The sequence below is a fragment of the Geotrypetes seraphini genome, chromosome 2 (genome assembly GCF_902459505.1).
Source record: "Geotrypetes seraphini chromosome 2, aGeoSer1.1, whole genome shotgun sequence".
NCBI classification, from domain to species: Eukaryota; Metazoa; Chordata; class Amphibia; order Gymnophiona; family Dermophiidae; genus Geotrypetes; species Geotrypetes seraphini.
Genome location: NC_047085.1, coordinates 331,753,330 through 331,776,091, shown reverse-complemented (window position 1 = coordinate 331,776,091; position 22,762 = coordinate 331,753,330). Strand labels below are relative to the sequence as shown.

Sequence of the window (22,762 nt, the reverse complement as noted above, 5' to 3'; positions counted from 1 at the left end):
CCTAGAAATAAGCAATGGATTTTCTCACATCCATCTTAATAATGGCTTATGGACTTTTCTAAAACTTTTTTTTTTTTTAAACCCTCCTAAGCTAACTGCTTTCACCACATTCTTATAGAATTGTAACTTGTAAAAATATGTACTGTGCAAGGTGGTGTGTACTTGTAGAACAGGTGTGCTCAGTTCAGGATTTAGAGTGAAGTGTGGGCAGAGTCACAATTTACATACTTTATTTTACACACTAAAAGAGAATGACACTTGGACAAATTTTTCTCCATCCCTGCGGGAACTCATTTTTCCTTCCTGCCCCAGTGAGTTATTTTCCTGTCCCTGCCCCATTCCTGCAAGCTCTGCCCTCATCTGCACAAGCTTCAAACACTTTAAAATCATAAGTGTTCAAGGGTGGTTAAGGCAGAGCTTACAGGGATGGGACAGGGACAACAACAAAACTCATGGGGACGGAGAAATTTGTCCCCATGTCATTCTCTACACACTAACATTTCGTAGGCCTGTTCCCAAACAAATATAAATGTTAGCACTCACATACCAATTTCTGCAGGATTTGTGCTAATATTTTATAAAAAAAATAAATTGGCACCTATGGCGCTCATTTTCAAAGGAGAAAAACATCTCAAAAGCAGCAGGAGGACATTTTTTCTGCCAAAACTTTTGAATCACAATTTTTGAACAGGCAGGATTGGGACTTTCACTGAGTGCATCCAAGTAGGAAAGGAATGTGTTGGAAGTGTGTTCTGGGTGAGTTTTGGGCGGACTTACAATCTGAATGTTTTTCTGCTATAATGGAACAGAAAAGAAAGTACAGTGGTGCCTCGCATAACGAACGCCTCGCACAGCGAACGCTGCGCACAACGAACTTCATGTCTTGCTTCCTACAACGAACTTCGTTTCACACAACGAAGTCGCCCGAGCTGCATCCTTCCGCGCAGGCACTGCGCTTAACTGCCCTCTCTCCGCCTGGCTCCCTGTGCAGTGGCGGACCGTCGGCTCGCAGGGGCCCGGCGCCTACTGCTGATGCGTTGGGGGGGCGGAGCTACTCTCGCCGCTTCCCCGATGCTAGAAAAAAAAAAACTGAACAGTTAAGTCCCAGTTTTTGCCGCTGAGACTCTGCCCTCTCTCACTGTAAAATTAGACTCTACTTAGTCTGTCTTTAAATTTAAAAAATGTGTGTTGTTTTAAAAAACAATTATGTTTTTAGATGTATCTAAATAAAAATAATAACAAAAAATTTATCTTTTTTTATGTCATCTTAGCATATTTTATGCTACAGAACGAATTATTTTTTTTAACATGTATTGTTATGGGAAAACGCGTTTCACATAACGAACTTTTCGCATAACAAACTTGCTCCTGGAACCAATTAAGTTCGTTGTGTGAGGCACCACTGTATGTTTTTATCTAGACACATAGGGCTAGATTCACTAAGCCCACCGATCTTACCCGATCCATGGGCTACCCGAGGCAGGCCGACCAAGCCACAATGCACCCTCATGCAAATGGGGGTGATTGGAGGCATGCCCCTCACCAATGACATGGATCGCTGGAGAGTGATCCCAACGCATGCGCAGACCATCTACTTTGCCTATGCATTTGCTGTCCGTGCTTTTTTATTTTACTTTTTTTACTCACGAGCCCGTGGTTTTAACCTGTGAGTTTAAAGCGGGTTAAAACCATGGGCTCGTGCTGCAGGGAAGGGCATCAGGCAGGAGCAGAGAGCTTTTTTCGGCAGAGCAGGAGAATAGCAGAGCGCTTTTTGAGCAGGGAGCAGAGAGCTTTTTACTGTCAGCAGGGAGGGAGCAGAGAGCCTTAAATGAGAGCAAGGCTGGTGGAGGTTGGCTGGGATTTCAGGGCGGCATGGAGCAGGAGAGTCGGCAAGGACATGTTCGACTGGTCCTCAGCAGTCGCTTGTTTTAGGATCGTCCAGCCCAGTCGGTGTTCCTCTTTTTTTTTTTTTTTTTTTTTTTAGTGATTCGCTGCCTGCCTTCATTTGCATGCCATTCCCCCTCATTTGCATGCAAGGATCGGATCAGGTGCCGGAGGAAGGTTAGTGAATTGGATCGGGGTTGCAAAGTGACTGCAAAGTGGTCGGGAGATGATTGGTGTCCTTAGTGAATCTAGCCTAAAGTCTGAAAAAGATGCCCCAACTGACCAGTTGACCACTGGGAGGATTAAGGCATGACTCCTGCTTAATCACCCAGTTGCTACTGAACCTCTCCCACCTCCAAAGATGTGACAGTAGATACCAGGCTCTGACATCTCCAGATATTCTGGCCATTCCTAAGAAAGTAGCAAGCAAATGGATGGAATCTGTTCTGACCTTGTTGAAATTTGTGACCTTGTGGGCTATGGGAAGGGGGATGGATTTGGGAAAGACAGGAGCGGGTGAGAGAGAGGGAAGCAATGTGGGACCCAGCCAGCGTTACATTTTTGTCCATTTTAGTCTTAAAACTGCCCTTGACTTCTATATGATAGGCTAAAAATAATCGAATCGAATCCTTCATTTTATATACTGCATCATCCCTGCAAAAGAGGACTCAATGTGGTTTACATTAAGGGCTCCTTTTACTAAGCCGCGTTAGGGCTTTAACGCGCGGATTAGCGAGCGCTACATTGCCGCACGCGCTAGACCTTAATGCCAGCATTGAGCTGGCGTTAGTTCTAGAAGCATAGCATGCGGTAATTTCCTGCGTGCACTAAAAATGCTAGGTCACCTTAGCAAAAGGAGCCCTAAGACTTTGCACAGTATATTAATTTTAAAAATAGTAATTTTTCTGCTCTATTAAGCACCCTTTTATGAAATTACCCTCTACACATACAATCCTTTTGAATAATTCTTTTTAGTTTGCATGTTTAGGGGTTCATTTATTAAGGTGCGCTAACCGATTTAGCGAACGCAAAAAATGAGTGTGATCTAAATACTAAGATGCCCATAGGAATATAATGGATGTCTTAGCATCTGTTAGCGCACCTTAATAAAAGAACCCCTTAATTAGAAGGACCATGTGTTTCGTTATGTCATTCAAGTCTGTATCAGGTATTTATTCATTCTTCCCTTTCCATCTCTTGTTTGCAGCCAGTGAAACCTGCAACGATTTCCACCCTATGTTCTTTACTCATGACAGATCTTTTGAGGAGTTCTTCTGTATCTGTATCCAGCTGCTAAACAAGACTTGGAAGGAAATGAGGGCAACCTCTGAGGATTTCAACAAGGTAAGGAAGTGCATAACTCTAATCTGATATTTTAAAACCTTAGAAAGGAGCATTCAAAGGATTTTGTCCTAGCTGCAAAACTGGCTTGTCGTTGTGAATATTATTATTTGAAATGCTACTCTCAGAGCTTAATGCCTTTATTGTATGTGGATGATTTAGGTGGTGAAGCAGTGGCATATCAAGTGTGAATCTATGACCAGCTAGCCTCCAGAGTCAGCATTGCATCATGGGAGAGTCAGATTTAGATTCTTCCCAAATGCTCATAGCCTTTACAGACAGCAACCTGTCAACACTAACCCACCACATTGACTTAGTCAAACATGGAGTGCTTAGCTTGCCACGGAGACCCAACAACTTAATTGTCTGCGTTTTCTTTTCTCTTATGTCTTTTTCACATTTCTAATTATTGTCTTTTTAATAAAGTATATGATGGACCAAGTGTAGTATGAGAGCTTTACATAGAGGGCCATTTTCAAAAAGGATGTCTAAGTCTGTCTTGGATGTTTCCTGCTAAAACATCCAAATTCAGAAGCACAGAAACGTTTTAGAAAGGCACGTCTAAATAAATAAAATTTAAAATCGCCTACTTGGACCTCTTGGCTGCCAAAACGTCTAGACCGCCAGGACATCTAACTTTATTTGTGATTTTCAACCATAAAAACGTCCAAGTTAGAAACGTCCAAAACAGCACCATTTAGATGTGGAAGGGGCCACTATTCTAATGGACTGGCCACATAGACATGGCAACAAAGCAGTGGGGCACCTCGGAGGGCACTGCTGTAAACTTCACAAAAAGGATGCCAGATATACATCTCACCATATACCCCTTATAATTTATGGTGAGCCCTCTAAAACTCCCCCAAAACCTACTATACCTAGCTGTCTACCACCCAAATAGCCCTTATGGTTGTAGGTGGCTGTAGTAGGGTTTTGATGGGCTCATAGTTAACACCATAGATGATGTAGTTAGAGTGCCTTATGGATTTGGCTCCTCCTCTCCAGTGGGGCAGGGCCTTTTGGGAATGGGATCTGACAATATATTTTTTTCATGTGCTTTGCTTGAGTAATGCATTTTTAGATATCTTTTTACCTTGATATCAGACTGGAGTACTTTTTACCTCCAAAAACAAAACCCATACCACTATATCTGGATACCTCCAGCATGCCTTACCCCCACCTAACTCGCACCTAGCTAGTGCACAACTCACGCCCAAAAGTAGACTTGGTTAAGGGGCTGGAGGAGTTGCCGTACAGTGAGAGATTGGAGAAACTGGGCCTTTCCTCCCTTGGTCTTTGATGGGCTAGTTAGTACAACGAAAAATAAATCTGAAAAACAAGGATAATATTAAATGTTGTGCAGAATTTTTATCATCTCTGCTTCTTTGCATATTTAATTCAGTTTATCACCCATCTTTTTGAAAGAATATCACTGACCTTGGCATGTAGCATATTAAATAACAATAAGCAAACATGGACTTAGAAATATAGGTCTAGATTCAGTGAGTGGCCCTAAAAAATGAGCATTGGAAAACATTGGAGCTAAGAGTAATTCTAAAAAGGGTGCATACCCATTAGAGTCATGCTTTAGCATCTATCTTGTGCCTAATTTTGAACACCAGACTTACACCTGCATGAAACCAGGGGTAAATGCTGGCGTACAAGTTATATATGCTCAGCCAGTGTTCTGTAATGGTGCGTGTAATGTTTTGGAAATCTTGCCAACGACATGCCTAGCTATGCCCCCTTTTCAGATATGTGTCATGGGATTTAAGCACTATGCCTTAAAGAATAGCATGCAGCTAGATGTGCGTGCAAATCCTGATTACTGTCAGTGAACTGCAATAAATTGGTTGTTGGCACTCAAGTATTTCTAGTTAAGGACTCGTTAATCAGTTAACCTGTGCAGACATCTTGGGCACACGCTCAAATTTAGGTACACAAATTAAGGCACCATATAAACAATCCAGAGGAAAAGAACACAAGAATTGCCTCACTGGGTCAGACCAATGGTCCATCAAGCCCAGTAGCCCGTTCTCATGGTGGCCAATCCAGGTCACTAGTACCTGGTCAAAACCCAAGGTGTAGCAATATTCCATGCTACCAATACAGGGCAAGCAGTGGCTTCCCTTGTGTCTTTCTCAATAACAGACTATGGACTTTTCCTCCAGGAACTTGTCCAAATCTTTCTTAAAACCAGCTACGCTATCCGCTCTTACCACATCTTCTGGCAATGCGTTCCAGAGCTTAACTATTCTCTGAGTGAAAAATAATTTCCTCCTATTGGTTTTAAAAGTATTTCCCTTTAACTTCATCGAGTGTCCCCTAGTCTTTGTAATTTTTGACGGAGCGAAAAATCGATCCACTTGTACCCGTTCTACTCCACTCAGGATTTTGTAGACTTCATTCTTATCTCCCCTCAGCTGTCTCTTTTCCAAGCTGTGAGAAGGGGTTGGTGGGAGAAAGTGGGCATTTCTCCCGCTGCTGGGGGGTTCGTTTGGCAGTTGCAAAAAGTGGGCATTTCTCCCACTGCAGTATTCAGCACTTGATTGGCTATGGGTTAGCGCATAAAGATAGGACTGATATTCATGTGGTTAACCTGGCAGGTTAAGTGCTGAATATTGGTGCTTAACCAGCCAAGTACTGACTCCGCCCCCAAAATAGTCAGTTTTCAGTATGTTACCAACTGGTTATTTTCCATGGTTAATAGTCACTGAAAATTAGCAATTATCCTTGAACAGGTGATTTAACTGGTCAGGAAAAGTTTCTGACCAGATTAAGTTGCTTTAAATTTCAACCCCTATGTTTATAGAAGTTGAACATTGTCACACAGATGTATAATTTACTGTATATGAACTTGCACACAGAACTCCCCAACCCTTCCTTCTTCTTGTTACATACATAACGTGACCATTTATTTTTTTCATCAAAAGGGGACATTTATTAATTGTCAGTCACGCCCCCAATCCCGCCCTAGCCCCGCCTCAACCCTGCCCTAGCCCCACCCCCAATCCCGCCCCAAATTTCTTCCATTCATTTTTCATGTACACATAATATCTTCATATTAATTCATAATGGTAACCTTAAAATTAAAAAATACTACAAAGCACACTATACGCAGAGAAAATGTTAATTATCATTTGGGGTTTTCAAAGATGTCAAGGCAAATGACTTTAAAATATGCAATGTCACCTCAGTAACTATAGAAAAATAGACAAATATAGTGCAAAATATAGACAGCAGATATAAATTTTCAAAACTGACAGGTTTTGATCACTAAATTGAAAATAAAATCATTTTTCCTACCTTTGCTGTCTGGTGATTTCATGAGCCTCTGGTTGCGTTTCCTTCTGACTGTGTATCTTTTCTTTCATTTCTTTCTTTCTGCACTCAGGCCCAACAATTGTCCCTTTCTATTCCCTCCCTCCTTCCTTCCTATGTCCTTAGTGCCCCAGTGCCTCCTTGGCGCGGCAGGGAGGGAAAGTGATTGGCCGTCCTGGTGTCCCTGCTCACAGCTTCGGGACGCTGTCCCTGAAAACGGGACATTTTGGTGTCCCGAAGCAGTGGGTCAGGACAATGAGATGGTCGGCCCAAAAACGGGACGTATGGTCACCTTATACATACAGTATATGAGCCATACATAGTCGTATATTTAAAAATATCTATACCACTATGTATAGAATGGTCCTGAATTTTATTTTAGAAAAGCAGTTATACATTTAACACTCAACTGAACTGCTGTTTGAATGTTGGCCTGAAGATTCTTTGATGGAATCTAAAATCCTAGTTACCTGTGTTTTATGTAAATTAAGATAGGAGTTTTTGTTCATGCGGGAAGCCTATTAGGTGATCAGCTTCAGAAAATGTGGTACAGCAACTGGAGAGCAGGATCAGTTGAATTTTATGACCTTTATCCCTGAAACTCTGAATGGAAATGTAAAGGAACTGAAAAGGCTTTGATGTACTTATTAAAACTGAATATGCTTATCTAATTCTAAAATGATTTTTTTTTTTTGCATATGATTGCTAATAAGATACTTAAATCCCAGTTTGTATTCTCTTGATAAAAGAGATTTATTTTTTTTTTACATTTCAAATGTATTCTGATATTTCCTCATTGAATTTGTTAAAGTAAAAAAAAGGTTTTACTCTCTGGTATAAATTGAACAATAGATCTGGAATTAAATGATTATGGATAATAGCATTCCAGAATCCTAGCTTTACACTCCTACTATTCCTTCTCTCTTAAGAAAATGTTACAGAATAGTAACATATATATATACTTTAAATTCTAAAGGATAATGAAAATAATTTCCGGTGAAAGGCAAGCATTAATTTTCTTGCTGCTTAAACCAGTTTACATTATTACATTACATTACATTAGAGATTTCTATTCCGCCATTACCTTGCGGTTCAAGGCGGATTACAAAAGAGTTATAAACAGTGGGTTACAATGGAAGACCATTGGTCATTTCTAGAGAAGGTAAAGAGTAGGTCAGGTAGTTTCTGTGTGGTAGGAAGAGGGAGGGAGGAAGGACGGTATATGTGATGTTAGGACTGTTGAGAACCATTTGAAAAGGGTAAACTAAAAATAATAATAAAAAATAATTCATTTATCATTACTGTACCAAAATTACACACACAAAACATAATAGTAACTTCAGCCAATATGAAACAATTCTGTGTTAAATGGGGTGTTTGTGAAGTTTACAGGTCTAGTGGCATCCAATTTCAGCAGGGCAGATTAAAACTAATGGGAAAGGCAAAACCTAGAAAAACAAGATGGCCGAAGGTCCCCTGAGCTGAACTGCATGCCGTGGGAGTTCGCTAGAAATTAAAACTTACTCTTTTGAGAAGGTTTTCTCTCTTTCAAGTATGCCGAAGAGAAGAAGCCGTAGCAACGCTGGAGCCTCGCGGCGCTCGGGTGCCTCTTCCTTCGGCGACATCAGAGAACTACTGCGTCGCATGCAAGGTACCCTGGCAACGGCAGCGTCAGTAAGCCCAGTAGAGTCGCCTCGGAGAGACGAGACTGAGGTGGCTTCCTGGGAAACATCATTAAGCCCCGACGCAAGAGCACCTCCCCCACCTCCTCGGATTACCAGCTCCCCGCGAGTGGAGGAGCTACCAGAGGACGGTTTGCACCTCCCCCCAGAGGCAGGGAAAAACACAGAGGGGAGCAGGGAGATGGACTCCCTGTCTTTTCAGGTGAGCCCAGGAGAGGCCGAGGATTCTACAACTTCGGTGGGGAACCGAGCCCAGGAGAAGGACAACCAGGACCTGCTCTCAGCTGGTGAGGAAATTAAAACTATTAAAGATATTTATACTATTGAAAAACCCAGAGAAGTAACCCTAGACTCTATTTGGGATCTTGTGGCTAATCTGGCTACGTCTTTAAAACCTCAGTTGGCACTGCTAGAAGACAAATTGAAAAATCAGGACACTGATATTAAGAATTTGAAGGTTGAAATGAAGGACTCAAAGAACTTTATTGAGAATATTCAACAAGAATTAAAAGTTTCTAAACAACTTAGTGAAACATTAGTAAGAGACAACTCAAATTTACGTAGAAAACTGGAATTCTTAGAGAACTTTTCACGAAATAATAATTTGCGATTGATTAACTTCCCTAGGATTGCAGCAGTGCCGCCTAGGGATATGTTAAAACGTTATATAACAGAGACTTGGGAAATTTCAGAAGATATGATTCCATCATTTACCCACGTTTACTATTTGCCATCAAAAATTAAGGAACAACAATTGCAACGGCAGGATGATATTCAACCGCTTAATGTATCTGCAATGCTGGAACTTTCTGATCGAGAGTCTGCTGTGGCGGCTACATTACTTGTTACGGTAGCCCTTGCACCAGATAAAAACTGGATGCTTCGGCTCTTCTTCAAGAATAAACAGAAAGACTTTCTTGGTCACAAAGTATTAATGTTTCCAGATTTGGCACGGGATACACAGAAAAGGAGACGAGAATTTCTTATGTTAAAGCCAGGGGTTATCTCTCTTGGAGGGTCATTTTTTCTTCGTCATCCATGTAAATGTATAATACATTATCATATGAAAAAATATGTTTTCTTTGAACCCCCCCAGCTGACAGCGTTCGTGGCTGGAGCTCAAATGGACGAAGGGAAAGTTTTGGGTGCAGTTTGAATATTAAGGGATATCTCTTTTCAGTAAAGGGATCTTAATTTTCTTATGTTTTATATAAATTTGGTTTATACTCATTATTGCAATCTTGGACCCAGATAGAGGACTTGAGCTGAAGTTAAGCTATGATTTTTATGTTTCTTATATAATTCTGTATTGTAATAGTGCGCTAGGTGTTCCTAGTCGCGTTTTTAGTTTGTCTGCTTTCTTCAACTTTCTGTACAAGTAGATACATGAATGTAAAATGTGAAATTTGATAAAAAAAATCATAATTTAAAAAAAAATAATAATTTTAAAAAAACCAAAAAATCTAATGGGAAAAAGAATTTTGTTGGGTGGGGGGGGGGGGGGGATTCCTCCGCCAACCCTTCCTTTCCTTTCTCCTTCTTGTGCCCAAGCAGCACAACATATTGCATCTGTAGCACTGCTTATTGGCCTGCACAGGCTACCATAGTAATATCTCTTTTCCTTCTCTCCTTACCCTGAGCCACATGATCTCCAGCTCTAGTCTGATCGGCCATTAGATGGGGGTGGAGGCAGGTTCAAATTCCCAGGTCTCTGAGTTGCTGTTTAAAGAGGAATAGAAATTATAGTCAACAGTTGAGGATTGCTATTAAGTAGCCAAACCTTTCCAAAATGGCCCTTGTTTATAAATTCACTGTGGAATTGTGAAGTCTCACCACTTAGGCTCCTTTTACGAAGGCGCATTAGGGCATTAACGCGCGGAATAGCACGCGCTAGCTGCTACCGCCTCCTTTTGAGCAGGCGGTAGATTTTTGGCTAGGGCGTGATATAGCGCGTGCTAATCCGGTGCGTGTGCTAAAATGCTTAGCGCATCTTCATAAAAGGAGCCCTTAGTTTAGGATTATAATTATGTAATAATTTTATTTGCATTTAATAAAACATGGGGAAGGGGAGATGGGATATTTTCAAACTGCTCTTATGATTGTTAAAGTTTTTCTTATTAGGTGAAAATTAATAGAGGACAGTAATTATTTTCATAGCCAACAAAGAAAGAAAGAAGACTTGTCTCAAAAAGTGTCAAACCAACAAGAAAAGGCAAGTGAGATATCTTAAAACAACCAAAAAATACATTTATTTTCATAAACAAAGTCCCAGTATGTTTACTTTGCTGGACAACAAAGCTAGGGTCCCAGTTTTGACCGTCAGGGTTGCCTTCTTCAGGGGACAAAAAAGTACTGTAAACTAAAATGAAAATACATAAATATCAGTGTAAACCAGTGGTCTCAAACTCAAACCATTTGCAGGGCCGCATTTTGGATTTTTAGGTCCTTGGAGGGCTGGAGAAAATATAGTTAATGGCTTATCAAAGAAATGACAATTTTACATGAGGTAAAACTCTTTATAGTTTATAAATCTTTCATTTAACTGTGGCAACGGCAACATATAGTAACATAGTAGATGACGGCAGATAAAGACCTGAATGGTCCATCCAGTCTGCCCAACCTGATTCAATTTAAATTTTTTTTCTTCTTAGCTATTTCTGGGCAAGAATCCAAAGCTCTACTGTGCTTGGGTTCCAACTGCTGAAATCTCCGTCAAAACCTACTCCAGCCTATCTACACCCTCCCAGCCATTGAAGCCCTCTCCAGTCCATTCTCCCCCAAACGGCCATATACAGACCGTGCAAGTCTGCCCAGTACTGGCCTTAGTTAAATATTTAATAATATTTTCTGATTCTAGATCCTCTGTGTTCATCCCAAGCTTCTTTGAACTTCGTTACCGTTTTCTTCTCCACTACCTCTCTCGGGAGCACATTCCAGGCTTCCACCACCCTCTCCGTAAAGTGGAATTTCCTAACATTACTCTTGAATCTACCACCCCTCAACCTGAAATTATGTCCTCTGGTTTTACCATTTTCTTTTCTTTGGTAAAGATTTTGTTCTACGTTAATACCCTTCAAGTATTTGAACATCTAAATCATATTCCCCCTGTCCCTCCTTTCCTCTAGGGTATACATATTCAGGACTTCCAGTCTCTCCTCATACGTCTTCTGGCGCAAGCCTCCTATCATTTTCGTCACCCTCTTCTGGACCGCTTTAAGTCTTCATACGTCCTTCACCAGATACGGTCTCCAAAACTGAACACAATACTCCAAGTGGGGCCTTACCAATGACCTGTACAGGGGCATCAACACCTTTTTTCTTCTACTGGCTACGCCTCTCTTTATACAGCCCAGCATTCTTCTGGCAGAAGCCACTACCTTGTCACACTGGTTTTTTGCCTTTAGATCTTCGGACACTATAACCCCAAGGTCCCTCTCTCCGTCCGTGCATATCAGCTTCTCTCCTCCCAGCATATACGGTTCCTTCCTATTATTAATCCCCAAATGCATTACTCTGCATTTCTTTGCATTGAATTTTAGTTGCCAGGCATTAGACCATTCTTCTAACTTTTGCAGATCCTTTTTCATATTTTCCACTCCCTCTTCGGTGTCTACTCTGTTACAAACCTTGGTATCATCTGCAAAAAGGCACACTTTTCCTTATAACCCTTCAGCAATGTCACTCACAAACATATTGAACAGGATTGGCCCCAGCACTGATCCCTGAGGGACCCCACTACTCACCTTTCCTTCCTCCAAGCGACTTCCATTAACCACCACCCTCTGGCGACTGTCCGACAGCCAGTTTCTAACCCAGTTCACCACTTTGGGGCCTAACTTCAGCCCTTCAAGTTTGTTCAACAGCCTCCTATGAGAAATTATATCAAAGGCTTTGCTGAAATCCAAGTAAATTACATCTAGCACAGGGGTCTCAAAGTCCCTCTTCGAGGGCCGCAATCTAGTTGGGTTTTCAGGATTTCCCCAATGAATATGCATGAGATCTATGTGCATGCACTGCTTTCAATGCATATTCATTGGGGAAATCCTGAAAACCCGACTGGATTGCGGCCCTCAAGGAGGGACTTTGAGATCCCTGATCTAGCATATGTCCTCGATCCAGCTCTCTGGTCACCCAATCAAAAAATTCAATCAGGTTCATTTGGCACGAGTTACCTTTTGTAAAGCCATGTTGCCTCGGATCTTGTAACCCATTAGATTCAAGGAAGTACACTATCCTTTCTTTCAGCAACATTTCCATTATTTTTCCAACAACCGAAGTGAGGCTCACCGGCCTGTAGTTTCCTGCTTCATCCCTTTTGACCACTTTTGTTCTTTCCTTATATCCAAATTTACACATTATCCAGTCTTAGCATAGTTCTCCAGCATCCCCCACTCATCTACAGACTGTATCGTAACCACTGATTTCTTCAATATATACCGATCTCTTGGCAGTACTGAAGAGATTTTATTTATCAAGTCTGAAGCTCCAAGCATACGGTGGAATAAATGGTACCGATGCGTGATTGACCTGCAGATTGTCGGCCGTATTTAGGCAGCCTTTATAGAATCCGGGCCTTAGGGCTTGTGTATTGAGTGAAATATCTGTTGCTAGATTTAGGGATCCTTTTACTAAGGTGTGCTAGTAATTTTAGCGCGCGCTAAACGCTAACACCTCCTTAGAGCTTGCGTTAGTATTTTTTGTTTAGCGCGTGGTTTTCGAGCGCTAAACCCTAGCGCATCTTAGTAAAAGGAGCCCTTACTTTTCGATGTAATTATTTGAACCACATTATGTAAATCGCTGGAAACAATTATAGAAGTTCTAGCTAGGCATTCACTATAATTCCATGTTTACTCAGTCAAAGATAATGTAGTAGTTCAGGGACTCTCATGCCTTTTTTTTTTTTTTCCAATTCTTATTAGTTTCATATCTCCCTTCCCCCTCCTAATCTTCAGTTTTGTAACACAGTTAAATGAGAGGTGAATGGCATGAGGCTATTTGCTGCCTGAGTAGCTGCTGATGTAAATGTCAGTGAGCATGATACCGGATTCTCATTTGGTGATTCACCCTGTTATAAGTGCAGGGGATTTGGTCTAAGAGCTCTCTTTTGCAGTGAAACTTATTACAGAAAGGATAAAGCAGTTGAAGAGATTCCATCTCATTTTGAATGTGGTTGTTATGATGAATTATGCATGGCACTGTGGCATTTTTATGGCTTCCCATTTAAAAACGAGGGCTATGTAATACCTCCTGCTGTTTGCTCAGTCTGGGTAATTGTAATCAAATCAGCACTGTGATAGAGGAGGGAAAGAAAGGTCTTGCAACTTTTATTTCTTTACTCTCTGTGGTTGCAGTGCAGAAAGCTGGCACAGATAGTTGTCGTGACTTCTGCCTACAATTTTCTGGGTATATATGTAATGTAATGTAATGTAATGTAATGTAATTTATTTCTTATATACCGCTACATCCGTTAGGTTCTAAGCGGTTTACAGAAAATATACATTAAGATTAGAAATAAGAAAGGTACTTGGAAAATTCCCTTACTGTCCCGAAGGCTCACAATCTAACTAAAGTACCTGGAGGGTAATAGAGAAGTGAAAAGTAGAGTTAGAGGAAAAATAAAAATAAAATAAACATTTTAACAAGACAGCATTGATCTAAATACTTTGGAAGGTAGAAGAGAGGAGAGAAAGGGATAGAAGCAGAAGGGGGAGCCGTTGAACAGTAGAATTCTGGAGAAATTTAAATGATAGAAATAGAACAAAACAAAGACAAAAGGCAAAACAATAGATAAGATTAAAGATAAATCATAAGCTGGAAAGAAAAATAAAATAAAAATATAATGCAGAAAAGGGTTTTTGCAGAGAAGCTAACCTTGTGAAAAACCTTGCGATAGAAACTGGCGCACAGCATTTGAAATGAAATGGTAGTGAGGCTATTAGGCATTCCACTCTGATGCAGAGAACAGTGCAAAAATCTTTTAAGGTCCTCCACACTGCAGGACTTGGAACACCAGGTCTGAGGACACATGTCAGGGTTAGCTCATTCTTCTGCAGTAGTGTCTGTGAGGATTTTATGCCTGTTTCTTATTTTTGCTGCAACCATAATGGTACTGAAAGGTCACTTGGTCACACAAAGTCAGAGGCGTGAAGAAAGTACAAGTTTTATTCACAGCATGCATGCTGGACCCCTGAGCTCCAAGCTGGCTCAGAAGTGCCAAAACCAGGAAGTTACAGAGATATTTATTCATTTTTCTGGCTATACAACTGAATTCTAGAAAAAGCTTTTCACGTGTTACTTTTCTTAACACTCATTGGTTCTAAGCTCACACTAGCAGGTCACTAGCAGGACACTTATCTAACTCTTGCAGTTAAATGTACAGAAGGGCAGGGTACATCATGGCTCAAACTCTTATCTATTCAGCTTACAATGTGGTAAGGTAGGGACATACATTTTAGGCAGATGCAGTCAATAGATTATACACTGTTTTCAGCTATGTAGGCCAGAGCAATATTTTAAACAACAGTTAACTATTTTATGACCCTACAGTACTTGCAACTTTGGGGGGCTTTCATAAAGAACATGGGTTTAAAAAAAAAATGGGGGAAATAATGATTCTGCATACAAGTCTGAGCAGAAATAAAATTTTATCTGTGTATAAACTTTTGTTGTGCTCAATTTATGCTCAGAATAACATTCCAAAACCGATTCTGCTTGGACATGCATACAGTTCTAGCTGCCCTTAGGCCAGTACCTTGTGAGTATATGTCTGATGTGCCCTCCCTGATTAGAGTACAAATTCTCTGTGCATAAGATTTGCACATAATTTGTTTACTACATCGGCAATCAACATTTGGTTTTCTGTTTGCATTATAAGCTATGCGCTCAGTCATAAACACATAGACCAAATGCACACTTTCTATGTCGACCCCTTTGTTTACCATACATTGCTATAGCCTTTCATTTTCTTATCCGATGAAAACTTCAGCAAGATGCTGAACAGATTTAATCCACTAATTCTGAAATTATGCCATTCATATATTTTTGGGGTGAAGAGGATTATATTTTATTAAAAATTAAGAGGGAAGATATTCAAAATAATTTAACTGGGAGAAAGGCTCCTACCTGGTGTAATTCAACTAGCCAGCGTCGGAGCACATATTTGGTAGTAGTTAATTGGGTACTGCCACACAATATGTGTTGGTACCATTTTGACACTAATTCTGAAGGGAAAGTGTGAGCTCCTGGTCTGGATAAGGGAATAGAGCTGCATGGGAAAATTTCACCTACCCCCACCCATCATCACTATAATCTAACCCATACTTACTAAGATCCATTATCCCAGGACAAGCAGGCAGCAAATTCTTGACTGATGGGTGACGGCACCGACGGAGCCCCGGTACAGACAATTTTAGAGTGATTGCACTCTAAGAACTTGGAAAGTTCTAGTAGGCCGCACCGTGCAAGTGCCTTCCCGCCTGACAGAGGCGCGCGGTCCCCAGTTTCTTAGTTTCCGCGGAGCTAAGAAGACGCACTTTCAACGACTGTTGAAAATTTTTTCCTCATTCGCCTTCCCGCTCGCGTAAATCTTCCTGGAAATTGTATTTCCTTTTTTTCTTTTTTCTTATTTAAAAAAAATAATAATAATAATAATAATTTTCTTTTTTTCTTCTTTTTTCGGTTTTGCCCCGGCGGGGCCTGCTGCCACCATCGAGGCCTCGGCCTTCGATTTGGCAGAAGCCGTTTTTACGTTCATGCCCCCCCAACCCGGGTTTAAGAAGTGCCAGCGGTGCGCGAGGCCCATTTCTCTCACCGACCCGCACAACTGGTGCTTACAGTGCCTGGGTCCTGACCATCGGGCGTCCACCTGCACCCGCTGTGCCACTCTAAAAAAGAGAACCTTAAAAAACCGACAAATCCAGCAGCGGTTATTGTTTGGTACTGATATGTCGGATTCGGCGGCACCGGCCCCGACATCAGGCCCGACACAGTCGGCACCTACCTCATCGACACCGCGCCGGCTTCGCATCCTCCAGGTAAGCCGGCTAAGAAGCCTTCTCCGCTGGAGCGTCCTCCGGTCTCAGTAGCAGCGAGCCCAGTCCTGCCGACCTCGAGGCGCCTGCGGAAGCGCTCCGCACCGATTGAGGTGAGCCCCTCGACCTCGGGTTCCTCTTCGGAGTGTAGAGCGGCACCGAAGGTACCGCAGAAGAAAAAAGCGGTGCCGGTGCCTTCGCTGGACAAGCGAATTGCCGCCGTCCTGCAGGTGCAGCTCAAGGAGCAATTACAGCAGCTCCTTCCTGCTCTTTTGAAACCGAGCCTTTCAGTCCCGGTCCGGTCTGAGCCACCGGTACCGGCAGTGGAGCAACCTCTTTTATCTGCATCCACTCTGTCGGTACCGGTACATTTGGCTTCGTCGGTATCCATGCCGATCTTAGCGCCGGAACCGAGGTCCTTACACCAGGCTGTGCAAACTTCGGCACCGGCACAACCCATAACATCTCCCGGTACCGTTTCCCAGAGGTCGGGTAAGTCGACACACAAAACTCGACACCTGGAACCCTCCACACCGGAGTCCCGAGACTGCAGCTTCCAAGTAAGGGATCCTGATCTATGGGGTGACTCCGAAGAGCCTCTTCTCTCTGAGGGGGAGTGTTCATCGGCAGACGAGGATCCTTCTGTTTTAGATCCGTCCTCTAAGCCTGATGCAACCTCTTTCACCTCTTTTCTCAAAGAGATGTGTGACTCTCTCTCTATTCCCTTGGAGGCTGAATCCAAAAAATCCAAGGCGTTTCTCGATGCACTGGATTTTGAACAGCCTCCAAGGGAATTTCTAAAATTGCCTCTCCATGGTATATTAAGAGAGACTTTTTACAAAAATCTGGAGACGCCTTTGACCATCCCAGGAGCCCCTCGCAAACTGGACTCCTTATATAAGGTCATCCCCATTCCTGGCTTTGACAAACCACAACTCCCTCATGAGTCTCTCTTGGTGGAATCCACTTTAAAGAAATCCACGGGAGCTAGTGTGTATGCCTCGGTCCCTCCTGGCAGAGAAGGTAAGGCCATGGATAAGTTTGGCAAGAGGTTGTATCAGATTGCGATGCTAGCTAATAGATCAGGGAATTATGCTTTCCATTTTTCATTCTATCTTAAGCATCTCATTCAGAATTTGTCAGCTTTTGAAAAGTACCTCCCTGATCGCAAAAGATCTGCCTTTCGCCAAACTTCTTCATCACTTTTACAACTTCGTAAATTCATGGTCAGGTCGATCTATGACACCTTTGAGCTGACCTCTCGAGCCACAGCTATGTCGGTGGCCATGCACCGTCTAGCATGGCTGAGGGTTTCAGAACTTGATGTCAATCATCAAGATTGACTGGCTAATGCACCTTGCCTGGGTGATGAGCTGTTTGGAGAATCCATGGACTCCACTACCCAAAAGCTCTCAGCTCATGAGACTAGGTGGGATACTCTCCTCAAAACAAAAAAGAAGACCCCACCTACCAAGCCTTTTCGGCAGCAATCAGCCTACCAACACCGATTTGTGGCTCGTCCTTTGCCACCGGCCTCTCAACAGCCCCGGCGTCAGCGGCAACAACAGAGGCAAAACCCTAGACCAGCACAACAGCAACAACAAGTGAAGCCTCCTCCTCCACAAAAGTCCTCCCAACCCTTTTGACTTGGTTCTCCAGGACATAGCCAGTATTCTACCATCTGCCCATCTTCCGCAGCCCATAGGAGGACACCTTGCTCATTACATAAGTCGTTGGGAAAATATCACTTCGGATCAGTGGGTCCTCAACATCATCCGCCACGGCTACTCTCTCAACTTTCAGACTCTGCCTACCCAAAGTCTGCCAAAAGAGTCTGTTTTGAACACTCCTCAGTCTTCCCTCCTTCTTCAAGAGGTTCAATCCCTCCTCCTTCTGAACGCCATAGAGGAGGTTCCTCTAGATCAGCAGGGACAGGGATTCTACTCTCGTTATTTTCTAGTCCCCAAAAAAACAGGAGATCTCAGACCCATCCTAGATCTTCGCGATCTCAACAAATGCTTGGTCAAAGAGAAATTCAGAATGCTTTCTCTGGCCACTCTTTACCCTCTTCTCAATCAGGGTGACTGGATATGCTCCCTCGATCTCAAAGAGGCATATACTCACATACCGGTCAATCTGGCCTCCAGACAGTACCTCCGCTTCATGATCCATCATTGTCATTACCAATACAAGGTGCTGCCCTTTGGTCTTGCCTCCTCTCCAAGAGTATTCACCAAATGTCTGATTGTGGTGGCTGCCTTTCTACATTCTCATCACCTTCAAGTCTTTCCTTACCTGGACGATTGGTTAATCAAGGCCAATTCATCTCAGACAGTACTTCTGGCCACCAACCAAACCATCCTGTTTCTACGACTTCTGGGGTTCGAGATCAATCTACCCAAATCTCATCTCATCCCCACTCAGAGACTTCAATTCATTGGAGCGGTGCTGGACACAGTCCTCATGAGAGCGTTCCTGCCGTCCAACCGTCTTCAAACTCTTCAGTCTCTATGTCAGCAGGTACTTCCACAACGTTCCATCTCTGCCAAGCAAATGATGATACTCTTGGGTCACATGGCCTCCACAGTTCATGTCACACCCTTCGCACATCTTCACCTGCGCACTCCTCAATGGACCCTAGCTACTCAGTGGTCCCAAGCGACGGATCCCTGCTCACGACACATATCTGTGACATCGTCTCTTCGTCAGTCTCTGCAATGGTAGTTGATATCCTCAAATCTCTCCAGAGGTCTTCTGTTCCATCTACCTCCTCATCAACTTATCATCACCACCGACGCCTCCCCTTACGCCTGGGGAGCTCATTTGAACGAGTTCCAAACTCAAGGTCTTTGGACAGCCCAGGAAATGAAACATCATATCAATTTCCTAGAACTCAGAGCGATGTTTTATGCCCTCAAGGCCTTCCAACATCTCCTCTTTCCTCAAGTCCTCCTGCTGTGCACAGACAATCAAGTTGCAATGTACTACATCAACAAGCAGGGTGGGACAGGCTCTCGCCTCTTGTGCCAGGAAGCCCAGAAGATTTGGGCTTGGGCCACAGATCACCAACTCTTCCTGAAGGCGATCTACATTCAGGGAGAACAGAATTCCTTGGCGGACAAACTCAGCAGAATTCTCCAGCCTCACGAGTGGACTCTCGATCCTTTAACTCTACAGTTTATCTTCGCTCAGTGGGGCACTCCTCAGATAGACCTCTTTGCAGCTCCTCACAATCACCAGCTGCCCCTCTTCTGCTCCAGACTCTACTCTCCTCACCGTCTGGCAGCGGATGCATTTCTCCTGGATTGGTCCAATCTGTTCCTGTATGCTTTCCCTCCGCTACCTCTCATGTTACGAACCTTGTTCAAGCTCAAGAGGGAACAGGCCACCATGATTCTCATCGCTCCACGATGGCCCAGGCAACATTGGTTCTCCCTTCTACTTCAACTCAGTTCCAGGGAGCCTATTCTTCTTCCATTGTTTCCTTCTCTGCTTACACAGCATCAGGAGACCCTTCTGCATCCCAACCTACAGTCTCTGCACCTGACAGCTTGGTATCTCTCAGGCTGACTTCGAATGATACTTTGTTGTCTCAGCCCGTTCGTTCTATTCTGGATGCCTCCAGGAAACCTGCAACTCTGCAATGTTACCATCAGAAGTGGACAAGATTTTCTTCCTGGTGTCTTCTTCATCATCATAATCCTACGTCCCTTGCAGTGGAGACCTTGTTGGATTACCTTCTTTCTTTATCTGACTCTGGTCTCAAGTCTACTTCCATCAGAGTCCACCTCAGTGCTATTGCTGCTTTTCATGAGCCAGTTCATGGGAAACTCATCCCTTGGTTTCCAGATTCATGTGGGGTCTTTTCAATGTGAAACCACCTCTTAAAGCACCCCCTGTAGTCTGGGATCTCAATGTGGTTCTCTCCGCCTTAATGAAGCCTCCGTTTGAACCTTTGGCTACGACTCCTTTCAAGTTTCTCACTTGGAAAGTGGTCTTCCTTATTGCTCTAACCTCTGCCAGGAGGGTCAGTGAGCTACATGCACTAGTTGCGGATCCACCTTTTACAATCTTTCATCATGACAAGGTGGTTCTGCGTACACATCCAAAGTTTCTCCCTAAGGTTGTCTCTGAATTCCATCTCAACCAATCCATTGTTCTGCCTGTCTTCTTTCCGAAACCTCACTCTCATTCTGGAGAACAGGCTCTGCATACTTTGGACTGTAAGCGGGCTCTAGCTTACTATTTAGAGCGTACTAAGCCCCACAGATCAACTCCCCAACTCTTTCTGTCCTTTGATCCGAATAAATTGGGACGTCCTGTTTCTAAACGTACGTTGTCTAATTGGCTTGCAGCGTGCATTTCATTCTGTTATGCTCAGACCGGACTGACACTGGAAGGTTCTGTCACGGCCCATAGAGTTCGAGCTATGGCAGCATCTGTAGCTTTCCTCCGTTCCACTCCTATTGAGGAAATCTGCAAGGCTGCTACTTGGTCCTCAGTTCATACTTTTACATCTCACTATTGTCTGGATGCATTCTCCAGACGGGATGGACACTTCGGCCAATCTGTTTTGCAAAATTTGTTTTCCTAATGGCCAACCTTCCCTCCATCCCTCTTTTTGTTAGCTTGGAGGTCACCCATCAGTCAAGAATATGCTGCCTGCTTGTCCTTGGATAAAGCACAGTTACTTACCGTAACAGGTGTTATCCAGGGACAGCAGGCAGATATTCTTGCGTCCCATCCACCTCCCCGGGTTGGCTTCTTAGCTGGCTTATCCTAACTGGGGACCGCGCGCCTCTGTTGGGCGGGAAGGCACTCGCGCGTGCGCGGTGCGGCCTACTAGAACTTTCCAAGTTCTTAGAGTGCAATCACTCTAAAATTGTCCGTACCGGGGCTCCGTCGGTGCCGTCACCCATCAGTCAAGAATATCTGCCTGCTGTCCCTGGATAACACCTGTTACGGTAAGTAACTGTGCTTTCTATTCCCACCCATTCCTGCAATTAATCTCCTCCACCCCCCACTCATACTCACAGGAGTTGATACTCTTACTTGCTCACAGCCCTTCATTTTCTCCTGACCCCAATACCCTCCCGTGTTTGTTTGGGTGGTATTCAACCAATGAGGGTTCCAAGTCTCAATCTAATGTTCTGACTGCCTCTCTGGGAATTCCAAGCATCATTTTGGCACTTTATTTGTCTCTTTCATTACTTTCCAAGCCTCATTGTGCTGATCCAGTTGCCTCTCTGTGTATTCCCAGCTTCATTCTGATCTTATCTGTAACTCCCCCTCCACCTTGTTAGAGATAGGCTAGGTGGCTGCCTAGTCACTGCTTATTCCTAGGATAAGCAGCAGAAAATCTGTTTTACTACTTGAGATCTGGCTAGGTATTTGGGACCTGGGTTGGCCACTGTTGCAAATAGGATACTGGTCCAGTATGACAGTTCTTATACCCAGGATGGTGGAAAGAAGAGGACACAAATAATTTATTTGTTGGGTCCAGAGTTGGGATCAGAATTGTTCCATCAGGCCAGACAAGTACTGCACCAGATTTATAACTCCTAAGAATAAAGTAGTCTACATCAGAACTTTTATTTCTGCTTTCAGTTGATGAAGCAAAAACAATATAAACAGTCCATTGCAGGATACTGGCAGCTCTCCTTCTCTCTAGCATTGAAAAATACTTTTAATAGATGTTAGATACCGTTCCTTCAGTTACAGATGCCACAGTTCAATAATATAGTGCTCTGAATGAAAATCAATAGCCAGCTTGTTGACAATCCCAGTAGTCAGATGGTAGAGATATCCTACCTACATTCAGCTTTGCTGGATTTGTAAATGAAGCCCCCTCTGCCTGAGATATAACCAGTCAAAAGGCTGTAGTCTGGATGCAAATACATTGCTTCAATATATCTGGGTCATTCCATGCCAAGTGGTCTGATGGTCCCCATCATTATGTTTCAGATTTTGTTCAAAATTTTCACATAGAATAGTCAGGGTACTAAGAGAATTTTCCTAAGATTTTAGATTCCTAATTGTAATAGTCACTGAACTGGACCCACTTGTCTGGCTGGATGTTGGCAGTATTGTACACAATAAAGTGTTATTTTTAGCCTCTTGTAAAATTGAGGATAATTGGTCAAGAGTGCTAGTATTTGATAGTCCAGCACAACTTTTTGTGTTAGTTGCAATGATGCTAGTAGGAGCATCATGGATACAAAAGCCCACCTGAAAATTTTGCTCAAAGCGTGTCCAAAAATTTGTCACAGTTTGTTGTAACAGATTTTGACCAGTTTATCAGCTGCTATTGCTCCAGGGCAAGAGTAAATACAGACTTCAGATTTTTATCATAGATTATCCTTGCATTGGATAATCACACAAATTTGCAGCAATTCTTCATGAATAGCTTGCATCATAACATTCCTTCAAATTTGGCATCTTTGACACAGAGGCTGATATTCATCAGTTTTCAGGGTCAGTTATAAAAAAAAGAGTCTGTGGGTG

The 22,762-nt window shown here is 43.0% G+C and overlaps 1 protein-coding gene across 5 annotated transcripts in view; it reads left to right on the top strand.

Moving 5' to 3' along the window:
* Positions 1-22,762, top strand: part of ELMO1 (engulfment and cell motility 1) — a 668,619-nt gene that overhangs the window by 468,153 nt on the left and 177,704 nt on the right. For all 5 annotated transcript variants that reach the window (XM_033930221.1, XM_033930218.1, XM_033930220.1 and 2 more), the window contains one exon: positions 3,092-3,228. In XM_033930221.1, the coding sequence (XP_033786112.1) occupies positions 3,092-3,228 (137 nt within the window). The remainder of the gene's footprint in view (positions 1-3,091; positions 3,229-22,762) is intronic.